Raw genomic sequence first — 23022 nt, forward strand, 5'->3', positions numbered from 1 at the left:
TTCTGCGCATGTGTCTAGCTTGCACAGACCATCTGTTTCCGGGTGTATCAAATATTTCATGTATTTAATTACAAGCTGTAGTTGAATATAAAGACGAGGAAATGCATGGTCGCCTGTCTACATAACCAGCTGCAAGGCGTACGACAATGATCCTCTCTATGCCAATTTTTATTACATCTAATTCATTGTGCGTTATAGCAAAGGCGGTTTAGATAGTTGTTGTCAATTTGCAAGTAAAATATATAAAAAAAACAATTCTCTTGTCCCGAGGCCATTGTCAAGGCCTGAATGTTGCTGTCAGCGGTCTGCTTGAAACAGTAGATTGTGTTACAACTGACATCTTCCTTTTGGGTATCTTATCAACGTGTAATTGCTAGATATCGATATACCCCGTACATTTTGTGTTGGAAAAATATTTTGTAATGCTTTTTCCCCAGATGTAAGTCCTGCTTTTTACTCCGAACCCCTGCTTGAACGAAACGTGCTGGGACGGACTCTTAGTCTATGCTTTGTTCGTATTGAAGCACTAATCTAAACATATCAGCGGGTGGTCACTTCGTTTGCATACACCAACTAGCAAAGTCTCTAGCGTGAATAGGATTATTAGATAAATGCCTTAAAGCAGACATATCATATAGGTGATAATTGCACCCTCGGGCAACCATCCCTTCAGGCAGATGGTAAAGACTGCCCCTGGTGCATGAAGAATACGTAAAGTTTTCACATATTGTGTTTAACTGTATCCGCACAGCATATTTTCAACAGTCGACAAGGCAAACACTCAGAACATTGCCCAGTGAAAATTGACACCTGTCTATAGAAAACCAGAAACCTGGTTAACAATCTGTACCCAGAACACAAACGGAGAACACTGAGTTTTGTCTTTACCCAGTGAGGTCAACGTAGCCTCCAGCGACACCCAACACCAACCGTCCGCCCATCATCCCACGGACAGTTGCTGAGAGCAGACGACAATCAGCGGAGCAGGCGATAACAGGATCAGTCTACTGTACGCTTGTCAGGTGTTGGTGCAGTTTCGCTGGAATGTTCTAAGTATCTGGTTTACAAAGCTTCCATTTGTCTTCATATAGGCTGTTTGTATTTCAAACATAGTTGACCGACATTGCTCGGACGTCGATAACCAGGACCGGAATATTATGGTGGATAACATCACGAGGGAACGCTAGCACAGGTAGGCTCGCAGGTGTCACAGAATATGTGATCGTGTGACAGTTTCTTTCTCAAATTTAGCAAGATATTGTTTTTCCGAATCTCTTATTCAGGTGTATTATTGTTCAATTTTACAAGTAATCTCATTATCTTTCGTTACAAACAGCACGGTGCACGAATCAGTGTTTGTATTTTGGGAGGATGGATTGTTTTTATTGCATGTGTTCGAAAGCAGTTACGCTGCATAAATGGCAGTACTCCGTCATGAAAACAGACAAACAAACAAATGATTCTGTCCTCACATCAGTGGATCAGACATATGCGCTACAGGAATTATAGCATATGCTCTTGTAATTGCCCATGTTCCAAATCACTAGAGTCTGATATTGACAGGATTATCACATGCTCTTAGGCCAAATATATTTGGATGTGCTTGAAAGAAACGGTAGGAACTATATCAACATGCAGGTTGACCATATGAGGTCGTATCTGTCAAATGCCATCAAAATCAAGCGATGATAAACGTCACTGGCCACTAAGCCAAACAACCATTCCCATTTATATTATTGACATCCCTGATCTCAGTCTGGTCCTCAATCTGTCCCACGGCTAAACCCAATTAGTGTGAGCGATTCATGCAGGATGTCAGAGTGAAGATATCACCATTGGGAGGCACATCAACATTTGTTTGTTATACGCATTTTGACAACCACACCCCCTTCTTAATTATTTCGTTTGACTCGTTCTTGGGTATAGAATGACCTTATTTGTATGTTAAACTTGTGCAATACGATATTGTGTTTTGCTTGAAGCAACGCCTATTTTCATTGTGAGATTTGTCATCAATATACCTGTGGATAATCAACCCAGAAAAGTCTGGATTTATAGCTTCGCGTCGATACCACATCCAACTGCCTGTCAATCGTCATACAAACAGCTTTGCATATCCACGGATAACAGGCCTAATTCGTGATTGATTGAAGGCAAATTCTGGAGCGTTTGTACAACATGGTTATGAGACTATTCTGTTCGTGCAACACAATCGATACCTCCCCAGCGATTGCTTAATCAGTTATAGAGCATTTCTGGTGTCAATGCCGTAGCATATGACTCTTGTTACTGTAACCCCTCACAAAATGAAGCATGTAGATGCTAATTCGTGCACATTGTTTGATAATTGGCATGTTGCATTTGGTCATGACTCTTCAGAGGTACAGTAGATTTGATGTCGTTGTTTACTAACTGGTTCCATCACGTGACACTGGGTATGGCATTGTCAAGGTGTTGCGTGTAAATATTTTATCATCATTCTATAACATTTTTTTTACCTTACAACAAATCATCTAAGTAGACCATGACGTCGCCATTTTGAAACAGCCAGCGGAGTAAGAATCTAATGTTAATGGTCAGTTTCACTCTGGCTTTGTTTGTACTGGAACCCTGTTAATTTTATTGAATTTCATCCGCTGAACATTCTGTATTAGCGGAAAAGCTCAAAAGCAAAGAGTACACTTAAGAACACAATCCGTGAAGATTCCAGGTTAGAATTGATTTTCAGTAACCCTGCTTGTCGTAGAGGCGATTAACGGGATCGGGTGTACAGGCTCGCTGACTTAGTTAGTACATGTCTTCGTACCCCAGGTGTGTAGATTGATGCTGATGCTGTTGATAGCTGGATTGTCTGGTCTAGACTCGATTATTTACATACCGTTGCCTTATAGCAGGGATATTGCTGAGTGCGGCGTAATACTAAACTCACTCACTCACTTTGGAATACATCAAAGTTTCGAACTGAAGTATCAAGTGCCCGGGTATACGGGATCCGGAATAGCGAGGTTCTGCTTTATATGAGTAGCATTAGAGTCGTTTCAAATGCATTGCTTCACATTGTTTGTTTCCGAATGTAACCCACTCTTACTCATGGTCTGAAACACGACGGGTGGATCAATGAACGATCCTTCGAAGCGATGTATGTAATCCCCATGACAAATCATTGTACGTTTCTATGACACACTGCCCTGTTTAACATGCCCCATGTAATACGCTGAATGCTAAGTATCTATCATAAATAAGCAGGTATAGAGAGGGACGTATCATACAACCTTAACGCAGACCACGCTCAACATTAATGGCTATCAGAAAATGTATCGTTCAGGATTATTGCACTATTGCACTTAAGCAATGATTTACGTGCATGCGTGTGACCGTCTGCGTATGAACGTCTGCGTGCGTGCGTGCATGTGCGTACTTGTGCCCGTTTTATTGTGATAGCTCACTGACATGTCATGCCACAGTGTTACATATAAACCAACTGATTCAAGAGTTGACCAATACTCGTTTTAATGCTGAGGCTCAGACAGGGTGCAATGGTATGATGTTACAGAGGATCGAACCCCGTTTTCCACTCATCGGAAGGACACAGATGGGGTTTGTGGGTATGACTTCAGCTATGTAATCTCATAGCAGAGGCGCTTTTGATCCCATTACTCATCATGAAACATTATCAGTGAGGAATGATGAACACAAAGAGGGGTTTGATCAGTTCCTGAAATGTGACAGCCAAGGCACGAGTTAGTGAGTGAGTGGGTGTTGATTGCTTTAAACACTATTCCAGCAGCATTACGTTGGTGGAATAGACTTCAAACAAGGTACCCATGTGGGGAATCGAACCCGGGTTTTCAGCTTGGTGAGTGAACGTTGTCACCATTAGGCTACCTCACTGCCCCGTTTGGAGCAGGAATCAGTACTGTATCAGTACAGGATTGTATAGACGTCAGGAATGTGATACAGATATCCTCGTCAGGTGAGGATAGTAAACTGTATCACCTCCGCCACACGGTCGTGAGTTAAATGTTACTTTGGACAATAGGATGAGTATACCTTGGATGAGTCAGGAGTTAAGGATTTTGACTTCACGCATTTTGAACACCTGGGAAAGGGAAAGATACAGGCCCACCTCAATAAAAATGCCTCGTAATTTTGTCATGATATCTATGTTTAACTTCACCAATATGTAATGTTTAATAGGTCAATGAACATCCATTGACAGAAACATATTGTTTAACATTTATTCTCCCCATATATATCTCCTGAAGTGACGTCAGTGATGTGTCAGATAATTTAAGAGCTGCAACATCCTCTTTTATGTATCTGTTCAAGATGATGCTTGTGGTCCAGTTCCTAGGTCTACTGATTTTGTGTTATATTTGACTTCACGCGTGAAGAAATGTGAGTCATTTGATACACGTGCTGGTGATAATCCACGTAGGGCTGCGGGCCCTTCAGTAGCAATTATCGGTTTTATGACAGCAGTTCATTCTCACGAAGTGGAACTTTGGATGAGTGTAAAAACAATGTTGCTGGACTGTTGGCAGGTGTCTACATGGTCGTGTGGCCACAAACAATAAGGTGGGTTTGTGTATGTGTAGGTTGTATAAGAATGAAGATTTTATGGATATCAACTTCTTTATGAGAGAACACAACGTTTCGGAGTTAATGCTTACTCCTTCATCAGGTGATAGAGAAAGGGATACAGAGGTGTATTTATATGTACAGGTAAAACAATAACAAAGTAACAAGTGGAATGAGTTAACGAAAGCTAGTATAAACAAGCACTGATAGGAAGCCGATAGTTAAGATAACAATGATGGAAGCCAACGGTAATGCATTACAGTTGATTGGATATGTTTACATAACATGATTGGGGATAAGGATGGAAGCCAATGGTGATACATTACGCATGATAGGATGATGTACATAACACACGATAGGGGGTGAGCATGTATACATGAGGGTTGGTGATGTACAAACACAAGTATGTACTCGGGTAGATAGGCTATACATGAATTACATAGATAGAATGTACACAGGTAGATGAGATTAATTTATCAATAAGTCCCAGGCACTTGGTAGGTACACTCCTTGGTCGCGGTTGATGGCTGGTTTCTGTCTCCGGATCTCGATGGCCTCTTGCAGTTTCCTTTGGCGCCAGTTGTTGTTGTTGGTAGATAGTATCCTAGTGTCCTCCCATCGAATTGAGTGTTCAGGGTTCTTGAGAATATGTTCAGAGATGGCCGATTTCTGGTCGAGTTTCCTGACTGAGGTCTGATGTTCCTTCATTCTGGTGTTGATTGGTCTCAGCGTTTCTCCAATGTATAGGTCGCCACAGTTGCAAGGGATCTGGTAGATGCATCCTCTCGGGTTAGGGTGTTCACAGCTGGGTCCTTTACCGTTGGCTTTTAGGTAGGTCTTGATGGTCTTGCCACTGGAGAAGGTGACATCGATGCTGGCTTTGGTCTTGATGAGGCGTGATATTTGATGACTGATGGGGCCAAAGTAGGGTATGGTTACTCTGATGGGTGATGGAGAAGGTTTGGGGCGGGGTTCTCGGTCCTTAAGGGTCTTGTTGATGGTGGCTGTGACGAGCTGGGGAGGGTACCCGTTGAGTGTGGTGAATGTCTTTCTGAGGTGGTCCAGTTCATTGTTTAGGGCATCGGGGTGGCAGAGGGCTTTGGCACGTCTGGTAAGGGTGGCGATGATAGCTTGCTTGATCTGAGGGTGGTGGCAGGAGTTGTAGTGGATGTACTGGTCGGTGTGCGTCGGCTTGCGGTATACTGAGGTTCTAAGTCCATCGTCTGTGGTGTGGAGGGATACATCAAGGAAGGGCAGGTGTTGGTTGGTCTCAGTCTCCATGGTGAACTTGATTCTTGGATGTTGGTCGTTGAGGTGGTTGAGGAGCTCATTGGGGTCGTTGTCATAGGCGATGGTGGTGAAGGTGTCGTCGACTTTGCGGTACCAACAGAGGGGCTGGAACGGAGCTGTGGAGAGGGCTGCTTCCTCGAAGGAGGTCATGAAGATTTCTGTAATGAGAGGAGAAAGAGGTGAGCCCATGGGGAGACCGTGGATCTGCTTGTATATCTTACCATTGAATGTGAAGTAGGAGGTGTCAAAGCAGCTGCGGGCGAGGTTGATGATGCTGTCTATGGTGAGCTGGGTGTCCAAGTCATCTATCCGGTTGGCTAACTTGCTGCGAAGGATGTCCAGGGCTTCTTCTAGTGGGATGTTGGTGAAGAGGTCCACGACGTCGTAGCTGACCATGGTGCCTGTGGGGTTGGATTCTTTCAGCTGGTTGACAAAGGATGAAGAGTCGCTGATGTAGGACTTGCCATCTTTGCCAAGTGGAGCGAGGAGACGTGTGAGGAACTGGGCGGTGTTGTAGAAAACTGAACCTCTTGAACAGACTAGGATCCGGGCTTTGGGCGGGTTCTTGTGGATCTTGATGGTGGCTCTTCCGTATGGGGCTTGGGAGTTGATAGGGTTCAGCTGGTTGAAGATGATGTCGTTGATTTCTCTCTTCTCATGGAGGTCCTTCAGGGTTTTCTTGTGTTGTCTTTCCAGTCTGGCCGTCGGATCTTTCTTGATACTGAGGTAGGTGGTGGTGTCTGAGAGGCTGTTGTTGACGAGCTGGAGGAATTCCGGGGTGTCCATGATGACTGCTGCTTTGCCCTTGTCAGCTTCGGTGATGGTGATGCTGTCATCCTTCTTGAGTTCGGTGATGGCCTGTCTCTCTTGGTGCGTGAGGTTGGGGCGGGGCTTGGGAGCTTGCTTGATGGTGTCTATAATCTGGTGTCGGAGGTAGTGTACGTTGCCATTGGGAGCCAGTTGTTGAAGTCCACTTTCAATGCTGGTGATGAAGGCATCTCCGACACCAGATTATAGACACCATCAAGCAAGCTCCCAAGCCCCGCCCCAACCTCACGCACCAAGAGAGACAGGCCATCACCGAACTCAAGAAGGATGACAGCATCACCATCACCGAAGCTGACAAGGGCAAAGCAGCAGTCATCATGGACACCCCGGAATTCCTCCAGCTCGTCAACAACAGCCTCTCAGACACCACCACCTACCTCAGTATCAAGAAAGATCCGACGGCCAGACTGGAAAGACAACACAAGAAAACCCTGAAGGACCTCCATGAGAAGAGAGAAATCAACGACATCATCTTCAACCAGCTGAACCCTATCAACTCCCAAGCCCCATACGGAAGAGCCACCATCAAGATCCACAAGAACCCGCCCAAAGCCCGGATCCTAGTCTGTTCAAGAGGTTCAGTTTTCTACAACACCGCCCAGTTCCTCACACGTCTCCTCGCTCCACTTGGCAAAGATGGCAAGTCCTACATCAGCGACTCTTCATCCTTTGTCAACCAGCTGAAAGAATCCAACCCCACAGGCACCATGGTCAGCTACGATGTCGTGGACCTCTTCACCAACATCCCACTAGAAGAAGCCCTGGACATCCTTCGCAGCAAGTTAGCCAACCGGATAGATGACTTGGACACCCAGCTCACCATAGACAGCATCATCAACCTCGCCCGCAGCTGCTTTGACACCTCCTACTTCACATTCAATGGTAAGATATACAAGCAGATCCACGGTCTCCCCATGGGCTCACCTCTTTCTCCTCTCATTACAGAAATCTTCATGACCTCCTTCGAGGAAGCAGCCCTCTCCACAGCTCCGTTCCAGCCCCCCTCTGTTGGTACCGCAAAGTCGACGACACCTTCACCACCATCGCCTATGACAACGACCCCAATGAGCTCCTCAACCACCTCAACGACCAACATCCAAGAATCAAGTTCACCATGGAGACTGAGACCAACCAACACCTGCCCTTCCTTGATGTATCCCTCCACACCACAGACGATGGACTTAGAACCTCAGTATACCGCAAGCCGACGCACACCGACCAGTACATCCACTACAACTCCTGCCACCACCCTCAGATCAAGCAAGCTATCATCGCCACCCTTACCAGACGTGCCAAAGCCCTCTGCCACCCCGATGCCCTAAACAATGAACTGGACCACCTCAGAAAGACATTCACCACACTCAACGGGTACCCTCCCCAGCTCGTCACAGCCACCATCAACAAGACCCTTAAGGACCGAGAACCCCGCCCCAAACCTTCTCCATCACCCATCAGAGTAACCATACCCTACTTTGGCCCCATCAGTCATCAAATATCACGCCTCATCAAGACCAAAGCCAGCATCGATGTCACCTTCTCCAGTGGCAAGACCATCAAGACCTACCTAAAAGCCAACGGTAAAGGACCCAGCTGTGAACACCCTAACCCGAGAGGATGCATCTACCAGATCCCTTGCAACTGTGGCGACCTATACATTGGAGAAACGCTGAGACCAATCAACACCAGAATGAAGGAACATCAGACCTCAGTCAGGAAACTCGACCAGAAATCGGCCATCTCTGAACATATTCTCAAGAACCCTGAACACTCAATTCGATGGGAGGACACTAGGATACTATCTACCAACAACAACAACTGGCGCCAAAGGAAACTGCAAGAGGCCATCGAGATCCGGAGACAGAAACCAGCCATCAACCGCGACCAAGGAGTGTACCTACCAAGTGCCTGGGACTTATTGATAAATTAATCTCATCTACCTGTGTACATTCTATCTATGTAATTCATGTATAGCCTATCTACCCGAGTACATACTTGTGTTTGTACATCACCAACCCTCATGTATACATGCTCACCCCCTATCGTGTGTTATGTACATCATCCTATCATGCGTAATGTATCACCATTGGCTTCCATCCTTATCCCCAATCATGTTATGTAAACATATCCAATCAACTGTAATGCATTACCGTTGGCTTCCATCATTGTTATCTTAACTATCGGCTTCCTATCAGTGCTTGTTTATACTAGCTTTCGTTAACTCATTCCACTTGTTACTTTGTTATTGTTTTACCTGTACATATAAATACACCTCTGTATCCCTTTCTCTATCACCTGATGAAGGAGTAAGCATTAACTCCGAAACGTTGTGTTCTCTCATAAAGAAGTTGATATCCATAAAATCTTCATTCTTATGTATTTACACTTCTAAATGACATTCAAAGACTTGTAGGTTGTATGTTGATTTTTACATCGTTATCAAGCTAAAATGTCTACACCCAAATGATGAGAAGTATATAAACATGATATGTTTTAACAAACAGTAGATACAGTGGTATGTTTTGACAAACGGAAGTTAACATGGAATGTTCTTTCAAACAGCACATAACATGGTGTAACAGCAAGTAATTGAATAACAATTGGTACATAATTGGGAGAGGCCATTTGGGGACTTAAAACAACAAATGGTACTTGTTATGAAGCTATTTTTCACGTTTTACTTTTGACTCACCAACTTGCTTGAGTACAATGTCTTAAGCCCATTTCTGGTGTTCCCAGCCATGATAATGTGGGGTGACAAGTGACAAGTGACAAGTGACAAGTTTATTTGCATTTGAGGCCTCGTGACCCATAGTGAGAAGATACAAAAATCATCATACCGTAATATTACCTGTTAGTGGGCTAACTCTCACTTCACTTTACTGTTAATGTTTTGTGAGTAGCCAGATTTTAATCACTGTATCCCAGCCTTGTTCGCCAGGTCTGTTTCGCCCGCGCTAACATCCATCAGTGTCGGAGCGTTAGCGCAGGCGCAACGAACCCAGGGAACAAGGCTGCACAGATGTCGAATTATTCAATCTGCTCTGAAACCTGTTAGACTACGGCTTTGGTGTAGTATATCTAAGGAGCCGAACACCCACGGGCCCGCGTTTACAAGAATTCGGGGACAATGTCAGTCTACCTAGACCCCCAGAACATGATTTCTTCATACACCCCAAACAAATGTCATATCAAATACTCAACCAGTTTACAACACTTTCAAATTAAAAATTGTGGCAAAACAAACGATTGTCCTTCCCTGTCTAGCTGCTCAGTAGGGTAGTCTAGCGTTTAAAGCGTTCGATTCCGCGTAGTGTTAGAACGTGTGAAGCCAGTCTCTGTGAAGTCCCACGCCATGATTAAAAGACATTGAATGACGAGCAGTATCAACGTTCCGGATTACTTCAATAGGCATCTACAGTAGGTTTAAGCCGTATTCTATTAAGCATGGTCTTCTTACTTATGAAATGCAAAATGAAAATGAAGACTGAGTGTTAACACTGTTTAATCAGCGCAGACTGGAGAAATCGCTTTTTGGCTCTAGTCAGTTTCTTCCCATAAAACGCTACTTGTAATTTCTTAAATATCAATGCCCAGTTAAACAAGGGTGTGTTCAAGACATCTCCTTGTCGCAGCAAGGGTTAACGGATTTATTGCGCTTTTGTGAAGGTGTACAAAAGACACCTGTATAAATTGGACTTCATTCTACGGTACTTGTCTGTATGGCCGTGTGTTGTGTCTGGTTCCCGGCGGTTACATGCAGTGTGGCATTATCAATCACACCGTCAGGCGCTCAGGTTGGACTGTTTACAGGTAAACTTTCTCACCTGGCTGTGCCAGATTCCAGGCTTTAATCAGTCACTGTCAGCACAGGCATGGTATGTGCCCCAGGCAGTGTAATGTTTGTGTATTACATTGCGTGGAATTCTCGATATTCCAAATTTGCTTAAATTATATTATATTGTATCATATTATATAAACACGAATGCTTTATATTGTGCGATTTAAGTTTGGAGGGTGGATTTTTAAAGAACCCTGTTTAATGGCTTATGTTTGATGTTGTTAAACGATGTGCAACCTTTTCTCTAGCACATCAACTGTTTCTTTTTGCTAATAGTAGCTGTGAATGAATCCCTGCATGGTGATCACCTCCATGTGAATACTAGGACAAACATCCCATAACAGTTACACCACAGCACACTGCACTGCACTACAGCATACCACACCGCATACCAGCACCCATCCACCCTATCGCATCATTCCACACCACACTGTGTAGCACCACACAACGTTACACCTCAACGCAACTCAACTGCACTCAACTCGTCGCATCATGCTATGCAACACAGTGCATGCCACAGCGCACCTCACAACTTTACACCACACCACACCACACCACACCACACCACACCACACCACACCACACCACACCACACCACACCACACCACACCACACCACATCTGTATTTTGTACTGAATTTACGTGACATGCTCAGCGTATTAATCAACGATTCAAAACACACCCTTACACCAGACCACTTCAGCAGGAGTGGATCTGTACAGTACATGTTATTCACAACTGATATTTAAAAATACGTTGGCAACACTGGTGGTTGCATATTAATATCCTCATCCAGCATATCATTGTATGGAAGTCTGGTCACGTTTACACACAGATTTGCGATGGAAAACAATTCACAAATACGTGGACAACGTTGGCTCTTGTGGTGGTGCATCATAATTTGTGAGTGTTTTTGTTGTGAGGTTGTACATTGTTGTATGAGATCCTGGTCCCGTCTTTCCCGTAGATCTATCGTTACTGCTGCCACAGAAACAGTTCATAAACAGTTGTAGGACAAACATCCGGGTCATCAATATCACCAATAGCCAGTTTTGTTTGTTTAGATTTGTATTCCAAAACAGCGATGCAGGCGTCAGAGTGAGACCATTGTTCTCATCTAAATATGAATGAAATTGCTCCGTATGTGCGTATTCACACCAGCATGGTTATGTGTTTATGTGAGAAAATATGTTTATATGAAAACATGTTTATGTGGCATCATGTTTATATTGAAGCTAATTTGTTTAGGCGAGGACATATATGAGGACATGTATTTATATGAGACATGGGGTTATGTGAGGACATGTGTTTATGTGAGATATGGGCTTATGTGAGGACATGTATTTATGTGAGATATGGGCTTGTGTGAGGACATGTATTTATGTGAGACAAGGGCTTATGTGAGGACATGTGTAGATTCAAGACCATGTGTAGATTCAAGATAATCTGTTATTCGAGGATGTGTTTATCTGAGGGCATGTGTTTAAGGTCAGTGTTTATGTGAGTACATGTGTTTATATGAAACTTTCTGTTAATGTGGGCACATGTGTTTATGCGAGAACATGTGTTTATACGAGAACACGTGTTTATGTCTGACTTTGTGGTGATAACATATGTGAATGGAGGACCATGTGAGAATGTAAAAACATATTTATACTTAAAGATAACTTGCTTTAGCAAAACGTGCTATCTGAGAGAATATGTTTCGGGTCATGTGTTTGTGACAGATAATCTGATTATCTGAAATCAATGGTTTATGTGAGAACTCGTGTTTATGTGCGAATACGATTGTCTATGCGCGATCATATGTTTACAAACGACCGTGAATTCATGAGTTTGATTATGTAAGAACACGGTTGTGTTTATGTGTAAACATATATGTTAATAAGTAAGCAGTTGTGAAAACAGTAGTTCCAAGAAAGATCTTCTTTCATGAGTAGAGCTGTCATTTCTTGTACCGTTTTTAAAAGTCGACTTTGTAACCTGGCAAGCTTAACGGAAGCAAACTACGTCACGTCGAAAGTGCCTTCAGAGTCAAGAGGTCAACTATCACCAGTTTGACAGATGAACTCTTGACTGAACAGATAATGCTACTGGCGAAATGTCATTGTGTGGAAACCGACCGTGAAGATTAAATGGCTACTTCCATATCTGTTCCCTGTTGGGGGATAAGCAGACATGCCGTGATTTGTGAAGGAGTAAATGAGTGTGGTTTTACGCCGCGTTTAACAATATTCTAGCAATAATACGGGGGAAGACAACATTATTTGGGCAAACATTGTCCCCATGTGGGGAATTGAACCCAGGCCCTCGGAGTGACGTACGAACGAACGCTTTACCCACTAGGCTAGCCCAACGCCATATATAGCTGATGAGACTTGAATATCATTCAAGGCAACGTCGAACCCACTCCACTCACTCACACACTGAAAGTAGTTTTAAGTCTCATTTGCTCTAGTTTTCATGGGTGTTGTGGGAACAACATGAATATCTGGAACGACATCTGAGAACCATGGTGGCTTTCTGACAATTTGAACATACCAGACGTGTTCAGAAACTATTCTGAAATCACACACAAAGTCCCTGAGCCACGCCGTCTCTATTCTAAATGAACAAAAACTATTTACGTTGGCTTAACCACTACGGCAATGAAATGAAATATTTACGATGAACTTCTAAACCTCCCCTGACCTCATTTCAAACGAATGACAGGATATCGGGCATTTGGGGTCCTGTAAAACGAGGTTCCATTATGTGAACAAAGAGTGTCTGCTAAGCAAATCCGTCAAGTGAAGCAGCTGTGTTATTCACGCTGTCAGTGTGTATCTCAGAGATTCATTTAACTTCACTGGGCTGTTTGGTAACACCACACAAACATCCTATTGCCAGTCGCGACTTGGCTTGAATGACTCAATAGTGACGGGGCATTAGCATACAGGGACGTTGGGACAGCCAAAACGTTAAAGCGTTCGCTCATCACGCCTAAGACCCGGGATCGATTCCCTATATGGATACGATGTGTGAAGCCCATTCCTGGTGTCTGCTTATTCCTGGAATGGTGCCAAAAACGGCGCAAAACCACATTCACTCATTCACTATTAGCATACGATTATAAGCCTAGACGGTGAGTGAGTGAGTTTAGTTTTACGTCGCACTCAGCAATATTCCAGCTACATGGCGACGGTCTGTAAATAATCGAGTCTGGACCAGACAATCCAGTGATCAACAACATGAGCATCGATCTGTGCAATAGGGAACCGATGACATGTGTCAACCAAGTCAGCGAGTCTGACCACCCGATCCCGTTAGTCGCCTCTTAAGCCAGTTGATGGATACATGGAACTTCAGATAAAGACGTGTATTTGCATAAGATTTCAAGGCCTTTATTCAAAAACAAAAATGTAAATAGACTGAGATTTAAGTAAAAGAAATATTAAAGACTTAAGCACACGTAGGTAGGACATAACGATTTACTGTATTTACAAATTTACTATATTTACAAACCTTTTGGAATAGTTATTTACACATATTTACAAATTAATCGGTTAAAATGTTGATATTTTGTAAAAAGCATGGCTATGTATCTTTGTAAATATTTGTAAATGAGAACATTCGATTCAAATGAGAACATCCCATTCAAACAATCCATATGTACCTGACACACGCGCTGACTTGGTTGACACACGCGCTGACTTGGTTGACACACACGTTGACTTGGTTGACACACGCGCTGACTTGGTTGACACACGCCATCGTATCCCATTTGCGTTGATGAATGCTCATAGTATTGATCACTGGATTGTCAAATTCAGTTATTCACTGAACGTCGCCATATTACTAAGTGCATAAATAACGAAAAAACCCAAAGCAAACGAAAGTTTTAATGAGTAAATACACAAGGTTTATTTACAAACAATGAAATAAATCATTTCCCTCTATTGGAGTAACAGTAAAACACCACATCGACACATCAATATTACACCCATGTCTCGATGAAAGCAGAATTGACTGATGGGCTGTAATTTCTTTATGCAAATACACGCTCAATACACATGTGATTCATTTGTCTAGGGACCGTGAGCTGATCTTGTGTACCCCGTGTTTGTTGTAAGTGTCACTAATAGGATCGGGTGTTCAGGTTCGAGGCCTTGGTTGGTGCTTGGCATCGCATTTCAATGTATATGTCAATGCTCATTATGTCAGTCACTGGATTGTCTAGTCAAGACGCGATTATTTACAGATCGCCTCGTATATTGCTGAGAGCTAGTGCCCAATACTTGTAACTCCCCTTCTATCCCCTCACCCAAAAAGAAACAAAAAAGAAAAACGAAAAAAGAAAATAAAAATACAAAACTAAAAATAAATAAACTAAAATGAAACAAAATAAAAAATATATATATAAAAAATAAATAAAAGAGTAATAACAACAACAGACAAACATCTATAAAAACAGAAATACGACCCCACCCCTTCCATCCCCACCCCCCTATATAGTTTCGTCTGGGAGGAAATGTTTTTCCAAGCATCCCTAATATCCCAGTATCCTTAAGGAACTCCAGTGGCCCTCTTATCCCCTAGCTTAAAGATATCACACAACACTGTAATACCCCATTCCATGGTAACATTGGTATCCCTAGAATGACAGGGTCCTCATGTCACCATAATGAAGCCTTTGTTTGGCAGGTGGATGTGGCCTTGTAGAAAGCACACCTGTGCGACCTACAATATTATCGCCTAAAACATGTCTGAATTGAAGTGTAATAACCTGACAGTGTGTTTTAAGAGAGAACTTCCTGTCGTGCATAGAGCGCGGAGTCCTGTGTACATTTCATTCTCACCTGTTTTCGTTTTATATTCTACAGATACACGCTCGTTGCGAAAGATGTGAATTCAGGGGATCTATTTCAAACTGAGGTATCTCATGAAGACAGGATGAAACAACGGACATATCGACGTGAGAGGAACCGACTGCAGTCGAATGGAAAGCATGGTGGACTGACAAGCCAAACGACGCCCAAATTGGATGTCAGTTTGAACTCTTCCTCTTCTGATGTAGACGACTTTACAGGGGAAGAGGATATTTTCCCGCAGTTTTCACCATGGGTCGTCTGCGCCTTAACAATGGCCGTCAGGGTGTATTATGTCTGTCAGCCAAGGAATTGGTGGATACTTCATCCGGATGAGATATTCCAGTCTCTGGAAGGTAGGTTTTCCTCCTCCTCCTCCTCCCCTCTCGCCTCCTCCTTCTCCTTTTCCTCCACCCTCCTTCTCCTCCTCTTCCTCTTTCTTCTCCTCCTCCTCTTCCTCCACACCCTCCTTCTCCCCTCTTCTTCTTTTTCCTCTTCCTCCACACCCTCCTCCTCCTGTTCCTCTTTCTCCTCCTTCTCCTCTTCCTCCATATCCTCCTCCCCTCCTCCTCCATCTCCTTCTTCTTCTTCTCCCTCATACTACAACTACTGCTGCTGCTACCACTACTGCTACTAGTACTGTTACTACTACTGGTACTAACACTACTACTACTACTACTACTACTACTACTACTACTACTACTACTACTTCTACTACTACTTCTACTACTACTAATAATAATAATCCGTGAAGACAGGTTAGAAGTGATCACCACCTACCCATACTTTTCGTAAGCGGTGTCTAACGAGATCAGATGATCAAGTTCACTGACCTGGTTGACACATCATGGCATCGTATCCTTTTTCCGTTGATCGATGTTCTTGATATCAATCACTTGATTGTCTGGCTCAGACTCGATTAATTATCGTTGCCACGTATTGGGAAAGCGGCGATAAAAACAACAAAACACAACAAACGCTACTACTTCCTGTACTACTATATCCACTTCTACTTGAACGACTGGGTAGCCAAATGGTTAAAACGTTCGCTCGTAACACCAACGACACGGGTTCGATTCCGCACGTGTGGGCGAGGGGTTCGGGAAGCCCATTGCTGGTGTCCCCTGCCGATATATTGCTGGAATATTGCTAAAAGCAACTTTAAACCAAACCCACTCACCTACTCTACTACTTATAGCTTATGTTACCGCAATTTGCCGTGCAGAGTTGCGTCCCTTAGACGGGCTAGGAGCCTGTGCTAGTGGGTTCAGATCCAGGCTCCATCCTGATTATGTTATTATTTCAGTATCATATTCTTGGTTGTTGATTACACCTAACCAAGTCTAAGTTCTATATCAGTGTCAAAATCTACTTAATCACATAAAAAAAACCCAAAATACTTGAAGAACACTGATCTCATAAAAATGCCATATGACTAATAAAACAATAAATTTGACATTTGTCATCATCGAAACAACATGAACTCTGAAGAGTGCTCTCCAACACACCACCCGACGTGCAAATACACGAGTCATCAAATGTTTGACACAATATAAATTCGAGCAATGCGTACTGGACCGCACTCTTGTCGCAGAGTCACGATCTAGTTTTGCTGTACTACATTAACCCTTTTGTAGTCTCCACGCCCATCGTGGCTGAGGGTGGACAAACAATTAAGGGATTTCTATTCACGGGCATATTTCAACGCCATCATTGATGTCAGCTTGGAAGGAACTCCACAATACCTTTATGTGTCCGATAAGCCGCGGCTCATGACTTGAGATAAATCTGAGTTCGCCTAATTAATCTTGGAATCCTGAAAATGTGGAATTAACCCCATATCTGTTGAAATGTTATCATCTTCCCGATCACGCTGAACGTTACAGTGTTTAAAGAAGTTGATTTGAGTATACGATGCTCATATCATATAATACATTGGTGTGAGGCACTGTGCATAGAGCTCAGGTCATAAATCAGTTGAAGGAAAGCAACGTTGGGCGAGGAGAGTGGGTGCCTTCTGACTTCTGAGACTTGACTTGACTTCTGAGAGTTTCCAGTGCTTCATGCCACAAAACGAAGCACACGTGACACATGTGGCCTCACCTTAACAAGGGAGTGTGTCAATAAATTGCCCCTGTTCACTCAGCAGTGAATGGGTACCCGGGGGTATCAGTTATGTGACTGTTAGCCGTCAAGCTCATCACAAGCAGCTTCAGTTATCCGAGGTAATAACGTGTTAACGCCTTAAACAAGCACAACTGCGTGGAAACTTTATTAATGATTTTTAAATGGTTTTACGCCGCTTTTAGCAATATTTCAGCGACATCAATGTGTTGGACACCACCCATGTGGGAATCGAACCCGCCGAGTCTTTGACGTGACGAGCGCACCACTAGACTACCTGATATTAATGTTTAGACCTTCACAATAGCTCTGTTCACATTAACGTTCTGGCACTGTTTTTGCTATTTATCGCCCTGTTGTAGTGAGAGCGAGTTGAGTTTAAAGGCGCAATATTCCAGCAAAATCACAACAGGGCACACGAGAAATGGGCTTCACAAATAGTACCCATGTGGGGAATGGAACTTGTCTTCGACATGACGAACAAACACTTTACCACTAAAATACCCATCTGACCCTTCTCCACATGCATGTAGATGTGGAAATAACATGTCAATCGTGACCCTGATTCCCCTAAACAGTTGAGATTGACCTGATATAAGGTCATATTCCTCCTTCCTGAAGGTACCACAGTAGCCAGTCCAGGTATTTCGTATTGTAAAGAGCGCGCTCATTAGAGTGTCCATCCGTGAAGAACTCTGACATCTCTATGTAGGGAACTATTGAGTCATGCTGATCCACAGCGTGTGTTCCAACACATGACACACCCTCCTCTCATGTCCATTCATTGTAGTTGACAGGGGGTAGAAGTCTCTGTCATAGGCTACATCCATGCAATGATGCGTTGCTGCCTGTTACGGGGCTTTACAAACTTATATCGAAACTAAACATGTCTCCAGAACCTCTATTGTTGCTCTGCCTTCAGACCGTGATAAGTAGAAACAGTCTAATATGTTCCTAATACCCCTGTTTCTGGTTAAGGAGTGCCTTTTATCAGCGGGATGAAATGTCCATTGTGCTGTGAAATGATAGAGCCTCTTTAATCATATACTTCTATACAAGGCTATCAACCCTGAGTAATTGTTCGATACAAACCTCGTCTTGAATACGATACAAGGATGTTTGGCAAATGTATTGTGAAGATTCTGTGCTGGCGTGTCTCTGACCTGGAATGATCTCACTGATGGGTTTTTGGTGATGTTTGAACTTTCTCTCGTAAATTTAGTTAGCTAACAAAAATATGTTTTAGTTGAGTGGAACTCTCAAATGATGCAACCGAAACGCAAGCACCCAAAAACCCGACGGTTCATTGAACTGTGAAAAGATGAATATACAGACATAGCTACCATTGAAAGCACCTGTCGTTTATGAGAAGTGTGTCCCAGACTGGATAATGACACTATTACAACGCACCTCTAGCTTCAGTTATGTTGAATTGGGCTTCACATGAAACAATATGACAGCGGTTGATTTCCATGGAATCATAGAAGTGACATTATCGCCTTGTCGACATTACGAAAAGAAGCAAAAGGTAGCCATTTTCAATTTCAAAAATATTTAATTATTTCAACACAGGGCGATGAAAATCGGCAGTGCCTCACTTTGGATCCCATAGACCTGAGATCTGGGTTTCATTGAGTAAGTGAGTTTAGTTTTACTCCGCACCCCGCCATATTCCAGCTATATGGCGGCGGTCTGTAAATAATCGAATCTGGACCAGACAATCCAGTGATCAAGAGCATGAGCATCGATCTGAGCAACTGGGAACCGATGGCATGTGTCAACCAAACGAGCCTGACAATCCGATCTCAACAGTCACGTCTCACGACATGCATAGTCGCCATTTTAGCCAAGCATGCGTAGCTGAAGGTACACTGGCCCAAAAAAGAAACGCATAGGTGAAAATCCAATGTTATGAGAGATGATTTATTAACTTAAATTGCACAAAAAGTAATGGAACTTGAGCAATGATAATTCACACGGGTATTAACAAATGTGTGTCAAGACATATACAATCATTCACAGTGGTATTAAGCGTCTCTATTTTCCATGGCATAGTGAGAAAGTCAGTATCTGGTGTGACCACCACGGGCATCAATCACTGCTCTGCATCGCCTGGGCATTGACTGTATAAGACGTCGTATCCGCCTTTGTGGGATTCTTCTCCACTCATCTCGCAACGCATTCACCAACTGTAGACGTGTCTGTGGCTGCGGCTGTCGACGTCGTAACCGTTTACCCAATTGGTCCCATAAATGTTCAACTGGGTTCAAATCCGGCGATTTTGAGGGCCATGGAAGAACTGTAATGTTGTTGTTGGCAAGGAAATCCGTGGTAATGCGTGCTGTGTGCGGTCTTGCATTGTCGTGCTGGAAAATTTCCCTTCTAGCGTCAATTGTAGGAACAACATGACGGTTCAGAATTTCATCCCGGTAGCGTACAGCATTGAGATTCCCTTGCACATGCACCAACTGTGTCCTGCCGTTCATAGATATGCCTCCCCACATCATTACACCTCCACCACCGTCTGTTGACCTCACGAACGCACTGTCGAGCATATCTCTCATTTCGACGTCTGTAAACACGCATCCTTCCATCATGTCTGTACAGCAGAAAACGTGACTCATCGCTGAACCAGATCCTCCTCCAATTCAAGAGGTTCCATGCCCGAACGTTCCTGCACCACTGAAGACGTGCACGACGGTGATGGGGATGCAGAACAGGTCCTGCATGAGGTCGCATAGGTCGAATTCCATGCTCTCTTAGGCGATTCCTGATGGTTTGTGGAGAGACTCTACGCAGCCCAGGAACGTGATCAGCGGTATACGTAGCAGTGACGGCCCGATTACGCAGATGAAGCACCCGGATGTAGCGGTCTTGTGCTGGAGTTGTCACCCTTGGTCTCCCACTCCTTGGACGGTCTCTGGTCGAGTTGTGTTGCGTGTATCGTTGCCAGAGACGGGAAATCGTGCTCTGCCTCACATTCAGACGTCTGGCAACTGATCACTGACTTTCCCCAGCTTCCAGACGTCCAATGGCTCTATTTCTGTTTTCTTCATTTAACCTTGGCATTTTTCGCGTCGCATAGAAAGAAATTCGAAGAATGAATCGCAACAGGACCTGTCCCCTTTTATAGCCATCATAATCAAGATTGAGATCCTGCATTTGCACGTGCATAATGCTTTCAGATTTTCCCACGTGCAGATTATACAAAGCGTTTTTAAGGTGCTGTGGTGTGGCGAATAATCACCAGAGGTTGTGTTTGTTTGTCTGTTTTGGTTGTATTGACTATAAAAACACTTAATATTTACATTAATTGTCATTCCATTCCATATTTTCCGAAAAAATCTACTTTAAAAATGAGATTTCAGCTATGCGTTTCTTTTTTGGGTCAGTGTAATATTCTATCCCGGGCCTTCACAGGTCAGATTTCAAAGAGTAGAGCACTGTAAGAATCAATCCCGGCAACACTGAAACTACTAACGTATATATGATAATCTTTGTCGTAAACTTCAGCTCATTTACATTGTAGATTTATCCCAATAAAATGAGATATTTAAATTGGCCACCCCGTGGTGCATGTAGTGTTGGAGACCAACCTACCATTTACTTTGCCGGGTAATGTGATGTTGCAAATATTCTACCGGTCACACCTATAAAGATTCAATGAATATTAGTCAAATTTATTCATGGGTTGGTGTAGACGGTAGGGGTAAGGGGGAGGTTGTGTGTGCACGTGCGAGCGTGCGTGCATAAGTGTGAGTTTGTGCACACTTTCGTATATGTGTGAGTATGTGAATGAATGAGTCCACTGAAACTCTGGATATTGGCATTAACACGAATGAGTATCGTTTGACGCACTTTTATCAATAGTCCAGTAATATCACATATTGTACCCATGAGGGGAATTGAACCTGGATCTTTGGTGTGACGAGCAAATGCTTTATCCACAGGACTACCCCACCTCCCCGTAGCGTGTTTGCGCGCGCATGTGTGCGTGCGTGTGTGTGTGTGTGTGTGAATCATTTGTTTTAGGAACTATGTTTTCGGCCATATTTCCGACATTTTCCGTTTATAGTCTTGCAATAATTGACCTGTATAGTTCTTAAGACAGCAATCTGTTTTGCTTATATTTCCAACATGTCACATCACACATCATTTTCATAAAGTTGTCTTTCCAAAATCCCCTCTCTGTCAGCTATCTCGTATCCAGTAGGTGAAATTAGTTTTACGCCTCTTTTAGTAATATTCCATCAATATCACGGCGGGGATACGAGCAAAGTGTCTTCACGGATTGTACCCATGCGTGGATCGAACCCGGACTTATGGCGTGACGAGCGTATGCTTTAACCACTAGGCTACCCCACGTGTCCAGAATCATGTGAAGATCCGTGTTAGAATTGATCTTCAGCAACCCATGCTTGTCGTAGGAGTTTTGGTCATGAGGGCTTACTAGGTTGTCATCATGTCACAATTGCGTAGATCGATGCTCGTACTGTTGATCACCGGATTGTCTTGTCGAGAATCTGTTGTTTACAGACAGCCGCCACATAACTGGAATATTGCTGAGAGCGACATAAACAGCCAAACCAACCAACCAACCAAGCTTGTACACTCTTCATCTGACCCCTGTATCGTGCGTCAGATGAAGAGACCCAAAACCCTTCACAGACAGATAGGGCGGGACCTTTGTCAGGACCCTGACACCTGAGTAGCGTTAGATGAGGAATGTGATCTCAGCTGACGTCACGTACACATTGTCGTGACGCGATGCGTGACTGTCGTATAAATGCTTGTATCTGACAAGGTTCACCTATGCCTCTTCAAAGGACAAAACACTAACTTTCTTATCCACAGATTATATTTGACGTGGATAGGATGGAAGGGTGCTTTGTTATTGTCCGTATGTGGAAATTAGTGTCAAGTCTTAGCGAAATTTGTAATATATTTGTGAACAAACTGTATAGATTTACTCACGCACAGTGCACGGGTAGGTCCTGCTTGGAGTTGCTGCTTAAGCGGAACGAAAAGAAAAAATATATCATGATTAATATATTATTGGAGGCATTCATGGCAATTATCATACATGGCGTATTGTTTGAGGTTTGTCATGCGGATTTTACGACTTTCCAGAGCAAGCTGAGGTGCAACGTGGAAAATTCCTAAACTCTGACACAACTTTGTGAAGTCATGGCACCGGTGCAGAAAGCACTTTACGATCTGTTGTAACGCCACAGTTCACACAGGCTTACGAATGTCGTAGCTCTACGAACTCTTTGTTGATTGGGATCCGGTTTGGAATGCTTGCAGATATTCAGTATAAATAACTGATAACGCAATAATTAAAGTAAATGAGGAAGTACAATATATACTGAACAGCAAAAGAAACGCAACTCTAGCTGTTAGTCAAGATTTTAAATAGAAAACATAAACACGAACGCTCACGTTTATGAAATTTCATTTTTTAAAACTTTCATCTGTTCGGTAAATTCCTATTCATGTGTTTAGCAAAGCAAC

General features: G+C 43.3%; 1 protein-coding gene across 2 annotated transcripts in view; it reads left to right on the plus strand.

Annotated features, from left to right (window-relative positions):
• Positions 1-938: 938 nt before the first annotated feature.
• The window catches only part of LOC137283662 (uncharacterized), a 28386-nt gene continuing 6302 nt past the window's right edge, over positions 939-23022 (plus strand). Inside the window, exons 1-2 of one of the 2 annotated variants that reach the window (XM_067815291.1) lie at positions 939-1192; positions 15400-15740. In XM_067815291.1, coding sequence (XP_067671392.1) covers positions 15470-15740 — 271 coding nt within the window. In that variant the 5' untranslated portion in view covers positions 939-1192; positions 15400-15469. Of the gene's footprint in view, positions 1193-15399; positions 15741-23022 lie in introns of those variants that run through there. The other variant, XM_067815299.1, reaches the window with a different exon arrangement.

This window comes from Haliotis asinina, chromosome 1 (genome assembly GCF_037392515.1).
Source record: "Haliotis asinina isolate JCU_RB_2024 chromosome 1, JCU_Hal_asi_v2, whole genome shotgun sequence".
Taxonomy (NCBI): domain Eukaryota; kingdom Metazoa; phylum Mollusca; class Gastropoda; order Lepetellida; family Haliotidae; genus Haliotis; species Haliotis asinina.